The 12702-nt window shown below is 40.0% G+C and overlaps 1 protein-coding gene across 1 annotated transcript; it reads left to right on the forward strand.

Moving 5' to 3' along the window:
* Window positions 1–789: 789 nt before the first annotated feature.
* Window positions 790–12135, forward strand: thrab (thyroid hormone receptor alpha b; the record flags this gene model as incomplete). The annotated part of the gene is given in 6 exon segments (XM_038695191.1): window positions 790–890; window positions 1669–1816; window positions 2167–2372; window positions 8369–8515; window positions 10307–10565; window positions 11313–12135. Coding segments are annotated over 6 exon segments (1112 nt in total), but the record flags the coding sequence as incomplete, so codon positions are not given.
* Window positions 12136–12702: the final 567 nt, after the last annotated feature.

Below are 12702 nucleotides of genomic sequence, written 5' to 3' on the forward strand. Positions count from 1 at the left end.
TGAATGCATTTTCCTCCTCGTAAAACATTTTTTTAAATATTTTAAATTGTGCATTATTTTCATCCAGTTTTGCTAGCTGTCTTCTTCACTGCCTTTGCTGGTGCAATGCTACATTTTTCCAACTAAAACCATCGGCAATCATGTCGTGCACCTGCAAGATACAAACAAACTGAGGACTGATTTAAAACATAGCTCCATAGGACTTCTACAGGTATTGCGCTGCAGGTCAAATGTTGCTGTATTGTCGCTAGACAGCTGTAGAGAACTGCCTCCAACTCTTGTTAATGTCAAAATTATGTTCAGGTATCACCATAACATGACAGGAACACCACTGCCCCTAACGTTGCTTCCTTTTTAGGTCACTATATCCTTCTACTGTCTTACTTCAGAAGATTCACATGTTGCATGTGATCTCAAAGCTTCTTATTGGCCAAGAAAATAACTGCCATCACATAGGACATCTGAAAATGATAAAGTGTTCCTATTTATCATATGGGAAGCTCACGACTCTAGCTTTCATTGTGTTTATGTCACAGTATAAGAACAGTGGATAGCTACTGTTAAGTTTTTCCACAGCTTGGCTGAATCAGCAGAAATGGTTCGGTCTCCAAGCGTGCTGCAATGATGAGTAGAAATAATGTGTAGCTGTGTATAGGGTGGATGTTCTGATGTAACTGTAGCAGAGTAGTGAGTGATTTGATACCAATGCTGTATATTGATGTGATGGACATAGGAAAAATACATAATATAATTCTGTCTAACTTTGTCTTTGCTTCTCCTCTCTCTCAGGGTACATTCCCAGCTACCTCGAAAAGGATGAGCCATGTGTGGTGTGTGGTGACAAGGCAACAGGTTACCACTACCGCTGCATTACCTGCGAGGGCTGTAAGGTACACACACACACACACACACGACCCAACCCCGGAGTTTTAGACACAGCAGGTTCATAACCCACATAATATCTGCCAGGAAACCTGATATGAGGCCTCTGAGGTCAACTTCTTCTACACACAGTTACAAATCTGACACAGGCCATAGACACAGTGTGTACAGGAACGGAAATAGGATATATCATCTTATTTGTATAAAACCTGTCAGTCTGTCAAGTCAGTTCTCAGTCTTCACATCATTTGTCTTCCTTGCTGTTAGTCGGTTGTTTGATCCGTCTGCTTCTGTTTTTTTTTGTTCATGTTTGTTCATCAGTGACATGTGATATGGAAGACACCACAGAAGGGTTTGTGAATGTAACACTGAGGCTTATTTTATGGATAAAAATTCATTTCCAAATACGATTTGTTCATCTCACAGTATTCAGTATTGCCTTCCTACAATTAAAATACTGTATATGGATGTTAACATTTAAACAAATTGCCTCAGTCACATACCGACTAAATTAGATCCAATTTTAGATTGAAGATTTTATTTCTGAATTAGATTTATCACACAGAAGAAGCAGCAGTGGTAATTAAAATGCTGCCAGTTTGTTATTCACACTGTAACAAAACACAATACGACGTCATAGTCAAACATTTTCATTAGTTATTTTCATTCTTTTACCTTTCCCTTTTACCCTCTTTCTCTCTACATTTCTCTTTCCACAAACATCAATGACTGTCACTCTACCTGTAACTTCTGTCCATCCATTTCTAACTTACTGTCTGTCTCCAGGGTTTCTTCCGTAGGACCATTCAGAAGAACCTTCACCCAGCCTACTCCTGTAAGTACGATGGCTGCTGCGTCATCGACAAGATTACCCGCAACCAGTGTCAGCTCTGTCGCTTCAAGAAGTGCATTGCAGTGGGCATGGCCATGGACTGTGAGTGTTGCACCTACATGTTCATACACAACTGCAAATGAGCTCACACACAAGTTATTTGTGTGTGAATTTAAAATTACACATTTTCATTTTGCATTTTGAAACTGTTGTGCTCTTAGACAAAGTGTCAAGAAGAATTAGTGATGCAGTAGTAATGCAGGGGAGATAAACGATGTGAGGACTTTGTCTAGAAGGTTTGTATAGAAACTTTATGCAACTTTAGATGATATGCAAACTTTAGGCAACATGCAAACTAATTGCATACCTATTTTGTACTTTATTTTCATTGACACTCAATCTTTCTATGGGTCATTTTCCTCCTCCTGTGCCTTCCACACCTCTCGTCCCAGTGGTACTGGATGACTCAAAGCGGGTGGCTAAACGGCGCCTGATTGAGGAGAACAGGGAGCGACGCAAGAAGGAGGAAATGGTGAAAACGCTCCAGAACCGTCCAGAGCCCACGGGGTCCGAGTGGGAGCTGATCCGCATGGTGACAGAGGCCCACCGACACACCAATGCTCAGGGCGCCCAGTGGAAACAGAAGCGCAAATTCCTGGTAAGAAGACATGGAGAAATAGGCAAAGCACTGTAGAGACAAACAATTACTTATCACATGCAGCAAGTCTACAGAAAACAGTCTTTAAATTTGAACTGAAGTTAAGTTCTGATACATTGTCCAAGCATCTAATTCAGATTTTAAAGGATAACGTAGGTCTTATTTTCATAGCTCTGAAAATCATTTCAATCTGTTATGATAACCCTCTACTTACCAAGTTAATCCCTGAGATCTGAAAACACCGATCACTCCAACAAAGTCTGATCCGCAAAACAGCGGTCAGACAATCAGGCAGTTTGTAAAGAAGCCTCCACTTTAGCCAGATATCTACCACTTTTTTGGAGGTAAAATGTAAAACAGAAATAATCCCTCATTGCGTAGGAACACTGTGTGTACACTAGACTATGGCAAGTATGTGTGTGTTGCCTATGCGCAGTTTTACCATTCGCCTTAATTTTCTCTTCCAAATAATTTTGGTTTACCTGGAGGTTTGTCTGATTGTCTCACCACTTGTGTTTTTTGCCCCGTCTGACTTCTTTTCATTGGGCAGCTCTCCCAGATCTCAGCTATTAATCTGGTGTGTACAATGGTGTCATACCTGATAGAAGCATTGACCAAAACTAAGAAATTAAGATCCAAGTTGTGACAGACCTTAACGATCCTCTATGTTCTTCACATACGCCGCTGTGCAAAACCAATCCATGCTTCATAGAACAACAGTAACCATTTGTTGTTTGTTGCTGTTCAAGCTCTCGGGGTGTGTTGATTTTGCAGTAATATCTGATTATCGTGAACCCTATTAAGTGCAAAAATACTCAACAAACAACTGCCACAGGGGTAATGTCATACTGTAAACTGTGGTGCTGCGTAGTGTTTGTGTTTCCATTTTTCTCCTTTTAACCCCATCATAACCTAACAACAGGACAGTATGGATTGTGTCTTTACATAAACATGCATGCTAAAGTCAGAAAGGATTTAATTTCATCTGGGTGCACTGAGGCTCTTTCCTCACATGCCTGACTGTCAGAGTAGCTCTTTATGAATTTATCTCTCTGTATTCCCAGCTGTCTGTTTCTGCTTCTCTCTCTCTGCCTGTGTCTGTTTTTCGCAGTTCTCTCTAGCATTTGGGTTTATTCATCCTAATCCTTCTGGGCTCTTAACCAGACCTAATTCCCTTCATAGTTTTCATTCACACCTCGACTCTCTTTTTTTGCTTTAATCTTCTTCCTGTCTTCATTTCTTTGTTTCCTCTCTCACTGTCCTTTAGTGTCTACCCTTACTTTTCCTTCTACTTTTTCCCATCTGTTTTCAACGAGCTCTCCCCTTATCTCAGCCAATGCAAATCCTGAGTCTTGAGCACTCATCTGCAAGTTGGCATGGATGTTGGCTGTCAGAATTTCTCTCTCTCAAACTGTCTTGCTGCTGCGCAAATAATCAGATTTATGCTGGACAGCCCTGTCAGGGGATCCCTGCCTGGTATCAGTCTATCCCAGTCTCACACAAACACAGACACTGACCTCATGTTTTGGCCGAAGATTATCTGAGGTGCTTATCCAGTTTTAAGCACTCCTGAACAATTTCAGAGCAGCACTGGACTAGAGCTCATGGCCAAATCAAGGATCTTTCTGTCAAAAATCTGTTAGGGACATGTGAGGTGTACGTGGGTGTTCATCTGAAGAGGGGTTGAAAGCACTTGTGGTGAAGTGGCAAGTATTGTGGAGGGACTTGACAACCAGAAGGATGTGGACGGGTGTGATGGGAAGGAGGCCAGATTAGAAAATTTGAAATCCAGTTTATAAATGATGTTTTTTGTCTGTTGTGTTAAGTGAGATAATTTTGTCCTCACTTCTTCATGAATGAAGACTTACATTTAGGATTAAGGCTACAGTGAGTAGGCAAGGGTTAGTCTATTATATATAGGTTAACAAACATTTGTATTAACCCTACAAAAGTTAAAAAGTCTGTCTCTAGAGCAGGGCTTGCAAAAACCAGGACTTTAAAGACTGATTAGCACAGTGACCCATGCTACTGTGAAAACTGTATATCTTAGCCCTGAGCTTGCTTCATCTAAAAAGGATAAACAGTTCTATTTCACACAGGCTTCACCCTCTAATGGGGCTCTGGAGGCTGTAGCCACTGAACCCTGAATATCTAAATTTGCATGCTAAGCCAACCAGGATGAGCCTTTTCAGTCCTATGAGGACGACAGCTATAAAACAGCAGCAGTGAGGGACACCACTCCTCATACTCTGTACTGTAGCTCACAAATGACTATGCACTGAAGGATGGCTTTGTTGAATGATGCACTTTGGACTGTAAATTCATGAGTGAACAGTTTTGTAATTAGAAAATGTAGTAGTACTTAATGAGTACCCATAAGATGAAGCTGTCAGAGCCTTTACTTGTTAGAAAAAACACTTTTTTCCCATGGATTCAACAATATACTTTAAATGTTGAAAGGATACAAGATTTTTCAGGACTGTAAATGTTTTTGCATCTCTGTGTGTGTGCACGTGTCGGTAGGCATAGTAGTGTGTTTGTATGTAAATGTCAAACATAGTAGTTGTGTCAGGCACATGTAGCCGAGATCAACAATCCCATCTAATAGATAAAAAGGCCTGCAGACTGACTGAAAAGTAGAAGAGGGTTTTCAGATGCAAGACGAATCAGTTTATTTCATGTGCAAATGAAATGAGCATACAAATGATATATGAATGTAGAAAAGTTCATTCACTCATATTTACTAATATGCAGGATGCTATGTAACTAGTTCCTACTATCTTGCTTATAAAGGTCAGTCCATGCTTTTTATTTAGTTTTCCAAGCATAAACCCTACTGGCAGCCTTTCAAATCACACAAATCTCCTATTTTCAACAGGATGTGAACTCATTAACTTCATCTGAAGTCTTTTGTTATTGGTCTCTCCAACATTAGCCAAATAGGACAGCACAGCCGCTTGGCTTAAAATGTTCTGCTCAGCTATTCAGAACTAAATTGTAAAAAAAAGTCGTTAGTGACGAGAAATCTACTATGATTCAGTTCATGGTTGTGGTTGAACACAGACATTCAGTTTAACTATATATTGTACTAAAGTTCTGCAGTCATGGTGGTCTTGTCACCTTGCCATGCAGTGGCAGTAGTTTTTGCACTAAAGGCGAGTTTGGAAGTCAAAAATCTCAGCACCATGCAAAGTACCCATTGTGGTGTTAGTATTGATGAGCATCAACAAGACAGTGTTCTACAAGACAGTAGAAATCTTGCTTTCCAAACATCTTGAATTTATACACTTATTAAGCAGTAACAGGAGGTTCCCCATGACTGCCCAATGATATTTTCTTTTTAAAACAATATAGAACAAAACTAAAATGGATCTTAATCATATAAAGCATTAATCGTGTTTACAGTTCATAGTCACAGTGTTAAAACCAGATGAAAACATATTGGGCCTCATTTCTCTTCTCCAGCTCTACTGGAGCAAACTTTCCAGCACTAATCCATCTTATAAGGGTCGAGAGTTGAAGCTCACAACATAACTGATGAGACTGCAGTCAAAAAAGTCCCCCCACCGCCCTCTCCTCCCGATTTAACAATTGCCAATTCCTACTGTGCACTGGCGTTCATGTCAAAGTCTTGAGACTCTTGAGACACTTCACAAGTGGTTTCTTTTTTTCTGTTTGTTACAGAAAATTGTGTCTTCAAGAAAGCTTAAACCACATTGAGTTTCGTGCTATCTCCCCACAATGTTTAGGCTCCTTGACCAACCAGCTTGTAGAGCGGCAGAGACATAATTCGTCACCAGCTGCTGGTATAACCAAGTGATTTCCCTCAATGCCACCCAGATGGCCATGCAGTTAATTAACAAACACTAACAGCTGCAGGAAATCACTTTATAAATGTTCATAATGAAGCCCCCACAGGCCTGAGATGGTGAGAACATTTACAAATACAAATCTATACTTTATTGAAATTGCTTGTATATCAAATGTTTTTCAGAAGTGTCAGAACTCCAGCAACATTTATAGTATGGAGATTAAAGTTCTTATGAATGTGCTTACATAGTTGAAGGATGGTTAAACACTCTTAAATTACACTTCCATGGGTAGTTTATCTTAAGTGTCATTCCACTCAAATTACATATTTGCCATGTAGATTAGTTTAGTTTGTTTTTGCAGAGTTCTGCTGCCACACCAGTGCAATGGAGGTGAATCGAATTTTGTTTGCATTGAAATGTAAATTGAAAAAACATTCAACAGCAACATTAGTTTAACAATCTGTGCCCCCATTCTTCTGGGTAATCATAGCTTACTTTGAAAATCTTTCTTTAAAGAAATAGTACCTATGAAAATATGTATAGACAACGAGGTCTGTGGATTATCAAATGTTTCTGCAAAGATTCATTGCTGCTGAATTTTTTTCTTGAATCTCAAAACCTGGAGAAATAAAAGCTAAACTATCTTCATGGCTTTGGGCCACTGTAAGTGAGAAAAGGAGTTGCTACATAAAAAGAAACTCTACAAACAATTACGATTTGAGTTGAAGACTCCATTGTGAGTCTGTCATCTGTGTCAGTTGGACTCGTGACAGATAGTTGAACCTGCACTGGCTCGTGGTTCGTTTCCAAACTTCTCCACTTGAGAGTGTGGCATGCATTCAGCAGTTCTGGACCACAGCTGCTCTCTTTCCGTAGAGCTATTTTCTCCCTACTGAAATGAAAAATGCCACTGACCTCCACCAGTGAAACCAATGTTTTGTTTTGTCTCTCGCATGACAAGAGTTGCAGTACATCAAAGTTATTATTACGATTATTTAAGTTTTCCAGAATTGCTCAGCTCTCAGCTGCACAGCACAGGATTGTTTAAATTTGTACAAATTTATGCAATCCTTCTCCCTCTGGGTTATGATTGATGGTTCCTTGTGTGAGGTGATTATTCCTATACTTTTATCTCATCCCATTTATTGTGGAAGCCCAGCCTGAATAAATGACGATAGCCTTGACACACGCTTTATTCAGTGGAGCGTGAAACAATATTTTTCATAGTCACAGCCTCAATTCACACAACTCTGCAAACATATGTATTACTGATCTGCGGTTCCCCACTGCCGTGTTCCTCTAAGTAAGCGTTATCTGTCTGGTGACATGTCCCATTCCTTTCACAGAGCACAATCTGCTGTCCTTATCTGATAAATTGGTTTTAATTTCTCTCCCAAGGCAAGCCAGTGTTTTGTAAAATGGAGCAAAAAGGGTATAAAACCATTTAACACTGTGTTGTTTCCTCTGCTATATTTTACTCTAAGCCCCACACCACTCTTATTTTTCTGTAATCTTATTTTATTCTTTTGTGCTCTTCAGTTCTAACAACACACACATACTCTCAACTGTAACTTGTTCTAATGAACTCTAATTCCTAATGCGCTTTGTTCTTTTATTTATTCTACCCAGCTCAGAAATGCTCTCCTCTCCTACTCTCTCTTGGTATATGCACTTTCATGTTCCATTTAAATGATAACGCTGGCAATATACTGTGGATTCCTTATTGTCAACAAATCCCATGAAAAGACCAAAGCTAACAATGTTTTTGTCTGTCTGTTAATACTTCATGAATCTTGAAAAATGGGTCTCGAATATATAGTTTCTTTGTTTTTTTTTTAAAAAGGCTCAGGCTATTTTCGTCTGCGGATTAATGCACATTTGGTGCTCTAGTGAGCCTTTACAGTAGCAGGTGTATGTGGGATTAACTCAAGCTATGGTGCCCTTGATGATTTGAAGGAACATGTCACCCAGTGCAACGGTTTAATAATCATTTTTGGACAACAATAGAGCTCTAAGGCGCAGAGTAAAAAGATTCAGGCTTTTCCTAAAATATTTATTAGTAGCACTAGTTCATTCTTAGGTTTGGTATTTTCTTCAAACTCTAACTTCTGTCTAACTCATATGCTTACGTTTAACGTCATTTTCCACTGTGTTCTAATCAGCCATGTTTATCGTCCCACGTAGCCAGACAAAATCGGCCAGTCTCCAGTTGCGCCCACGTCAGACGGAGACAAGGTGGACTTGGAGGCCTTCAGTGAGTTCACCAAGATCATCACTCCTGCCATCACCCGTGTCGTCGACTTTGCCAAAAAACTGCCCATGTTTTCTGAGGTGAGTGATGGTTAATGGTCCTGAGGATCAGAGGCCGAGCATGGGAGTCTGTCTGATACAAAGGGCTATAAAAAACACAGAAGACAAAGCCAAGCCTCTGCCATCCTGTGAGTGTGTTAGTTGAGGAAATGTTTACTTTAAGAGGTCAATTTGTCTAGCAGAGTTAGCAGTTCCTATGTTTGAGGAGGACCATAATGACATGTGGTACGAGAGTTATGACCAATATTTACAACTTAACAGTATAGTGGGGGGGGGGGAGTGTCAAAACGATTTCACATAGAGAAGATTTTCTGAATCAGCAGCAGCAATAGAAAAAATACTACGCACAGATTAATATGCTGATCATTTACACCTTGCTGTAGCACTTAAACAGAAAATGTATGTCTGGCTGAGAAAATAAAGCCAGTAGCAGCCTTCATGCTGGTGACAGTCAGAGAAGCACTTGTGCTCCTGTTTGTCGTGCCTTAATTAGCAACGTGTAATCATGTTTCTAGCCCCTGCTGCTTTTAATAAGACCGTGTGTGATTGGATAATTATCAGGGTAGCTGAATTATTGTCTAGTGGGACTGGTCTGTGTGTGTGTGTGTGTGTAATCAATTACAGGACAAATTTGAACTGTAATCAATTACAGGACAAATTTGAACTGTAATCCATTGCTGTTTTTGAGAACAATAAATCACAGGGTTAGAATACTTTCGAAAGCAAAGGTTGTCAATTTTTTAATCATCATATTTTAAATGAAAAATCTTCCAGATTGTTCTATTATTATACACATGTTATGATTATGATGGATACTACTATTCAAATGAGTAAAAACTAGAATATTCCTCACACTGCTGCTGGATATTCTATTAACTTTAGAGAACTTTAAGGGAAACTAAACGGTAGCAGATTTTTAGTATTCCAGACAGTGGAACAGATAATCAGTTAATGTTTAATATGTTATCTGTTATTCACAATTTAATATATTATATTATGAAAAAAGCCTTTTTAAGCTGATGAAAGAGGTGGAAGAAGATAACCTGTTTAGTCTACATTAGATCTGTTCACTGCAGTGAATTACTGATAAGAATGCACAGAAACAAAGCCAGCCTCGTCAAGCCACTAAAAATTAAGCGTGCCCTCCAGGTACAAATTTACATGACAAATCAAGCCAATGAATGCCAATTGCTCTTCTCAGTGGTCAAGTGAATTAAGACACAAGCTTACATTATGGTGAAATTTAACTAGCACACCGGAGTCGATTTAATCAAATGGGTTTCAACCCAGAGATTCTAAATCGGTGCGTGTCAGTAATAATTTGTTTTAATCAGTGGAGAAAAACATCTTCCTCTTTTCAACCCATCCTAATGTTTCTCCCCCGCTCTCCGTCCTTTATGGCTTGATTTCGGTTCTTTTAAAAAAAAGAGTTTTCTAAACACAGTTTTTGAAAAGTGCTGTTAAAATAAAGTTACTATTGAAGTTACTCCTATAAATCATGTGATAAGAATCTGATGTAAGATCCAATAAGATACAGGATCAGCAAACAGAATTAGAATCAATAATCGTCAAATCAAATTCTCAATTCCTCGTCAAAAACTTTCTCTTCTCTCCCATTTTCTACACATCCGTGTGTTGCCATGTTGTGGCTATAACCCGAACTCTGAACTGAAAGAAAAAACACAATAATTTCCTCCTTGTAAAAATTGTTATATGGTTTTTACAGCCTCAGTATGTTAAATTGGGTTCAATATCCTAATTGTTAGATAAGAATAACCTTGCCTAATCAAGTATTTCAAACATTTTCACCAGCTACCTTGTGAAGACCAGATCATCCTGTTGAAGGGCTGCTGCATGGAGATCATGTCACTGCGAGCTGCCATGCGTTACGACCCAGAGAGTGAGACGCTAACATTGAGCGGGGAGATGGCTGTGAAGCGTGAGCAACTGAAGAACGGCGGCCTGGGGGTGGTGTCGGACGCCATCTTCGATCTGGGCAAGAGCCTGGCACAGTTCAACCTGGACGACACAGAGGTGGCGCTGTTGCAGGCTGTGCTGCTCATGAGCTCAGGTTGTTGTTGACTTAACAACTTATGACTTAACTTGACAAACTTAAAGCTGTGCATGACTGTGCCTTTACTCTGTGCAATTGGCTGCTTGTAACATTAGTGGTCCAGGAGTAATGTAAATGTAAATTTCAGTGCCCATGGAGACACAATTCCATGACAGTCCATATTCCTAGTTATTACCCGCTGCTTTACACAGTATATGTTGTAGCCTATTGTGAATCAAAATGTAATTATAGCCTGAAGATAAAAGTCCACATACATATTCAGTGTTGAAAGGAGGAAATTTAAAGATCATCCTAAATGTGATTAAAAAGCCTTCACTCTTGGTTTGTTCATTGTAGAATCTCTAAAAAGTTTTAGGAAGCATGTCACACAATATTCTCTGGGGTTTGAAATAATAGATTACGAATAAAGAGAGGATGTGTATAATCCTGGCCTTTGCAACAAAAAAAAGTATGTAATAATTCTCAGCGTAGCCACAAGTTATTAAAAAGTAAGAATTTTTTTTGTTATTTATATTTAAGAACTAATTAGAATAATTATGAAATATGCATTTTCTGTATCATTTCAATTATTTAATACAGTTCTTTGAGTTAAGAAAGATTTGTTTTTTGTTTGTTTTTGTCTTTGACCCCTTATACCTTTCCTCCCTCTCTTCCTAAAATTTCCACTCATCTTTTGCTGTCTTTCCACTATGCCTCCCTCTTTCCTTTCTTTCTTCCTTCCACACTGACTCTTCCTGTCACCAGACCGTTCTGGACTAACCTGCATGGACAAAATCGAGAAGTGCCAGGAGACCTACTTGCTGGCGTTTGAGCACTACATCAACTACCGCAAGCACAACATTCCCCACTTCTGGCCGAAGCTCCTGATGAAAGTGACAGACCTGCGGATGATCGGGGCGTGCCACGCCAGCCGCTTCCTTCACATGAAGGTGGAGTGTCCCAACGAACTCTTCCCTCCGCTCTTCCTGGAGGTCTTCGAGGATCAGGAAGTGTGAAGTTGCCACCACTGAAAGGGAAGAGGAATTTGGGGCAAACTGGGAGATGGGAAAGGCCATCATTTTTATAGGGGAAGGATGGAGGGAGAGTCCTCTCGGCAGGAATCTGCATTTCTCCGACATTTACAGTATGTGGTTTAAAAACTGGAACCAACAGTAACAGAAACGACACACCAGCAACAGGAGAGTCAAGCAAACAGAGGATTTTGTTTTTGGAACACCTTCTCCACCTCTTTCTCCTCCTTATACGTACCCCTGTTTTAAAATCTGTGTGGGGGCCCTTCTGTCTGAGCATGATGTCTTATCTAGTAAGAGTTGTAGCCATTTGCCAAGACACTTACACAGATACACACAACACACACACACACACACACATACACACACAGCCACAGCCTGTTCCACCTCAGTTCTTCAGAGCAGAGCTCTTTACGGGGGTCCGTTCCCCCTCTCTGGTTCTTTTTAGCAGTCACAGATTTACACATTTGAAGCCCATGTTTCCAGCTCTCTTGCTGGCCAGCACCTCTCAGTATTATTTCTGAATAAATGTTACAGCAGTAATTCAGAAAATATGGACATCAGTGACATATTATTGCTTACAGTCATGCAGGCACACACAATCAGCAAACACTGCACATTGAAAATTCTGCAGCTGCTTTAAGCATTATTCTGGTGCATAATGGCTGTAGTAAAGCAGTGCTACCAGATCTAGTTTATAATTAATTCAACTCAATCTGAGCCGTTACAGCAGTTTTTGGAGCTTCTTCTTCGTAGATCACAGTGAAACCGGTGCTATATTTATATAAGGCTACTCCAGTTTTATGAAATTGTGTTGTCTACCTACCTACCTAAAAACATGCAGACCATGGCTCCATATCTACCTTCATTTGTGTCATTGGACCGGCTCCTGTGACATACAGTGCGCGCACACACACACACACAAAGAGACACACATTTGAGCAGACTTGCCTTGTCATTGCCTGTGCTGCTTGTGCCAGCAGCCTACCGTCGTATGAATGACAATTAAGCCCTTCTTCCCCCAAGGAGTTACCGCATTGAAGGGAGGGAGGGAAAAAAGGGGGGTGGAGGAAGGGAGAAGCTTGGATGGGATATGAGGGAGGAGCAGAGATAGAGAGAAGAAA

Source organism: Micropterus salmoides, unplaced genomic scaffold, assembly GCF_014851395.1.
Source record: "Micropterus salmoides isolate LMB-PRFRI ecotype aquatic unplaced genomic scaffold, ASM1485139v1 Ms_hic_scaffold_3766, whole genome shotgun sequence".
In the NCBI taxonomy this organism is placed as follows: Eukaryota; Metazoa; Chordata; class Actinopteri; order Centrarchiformes; family Centrarchidae; genus Micropterus; species Micropterus salmoides.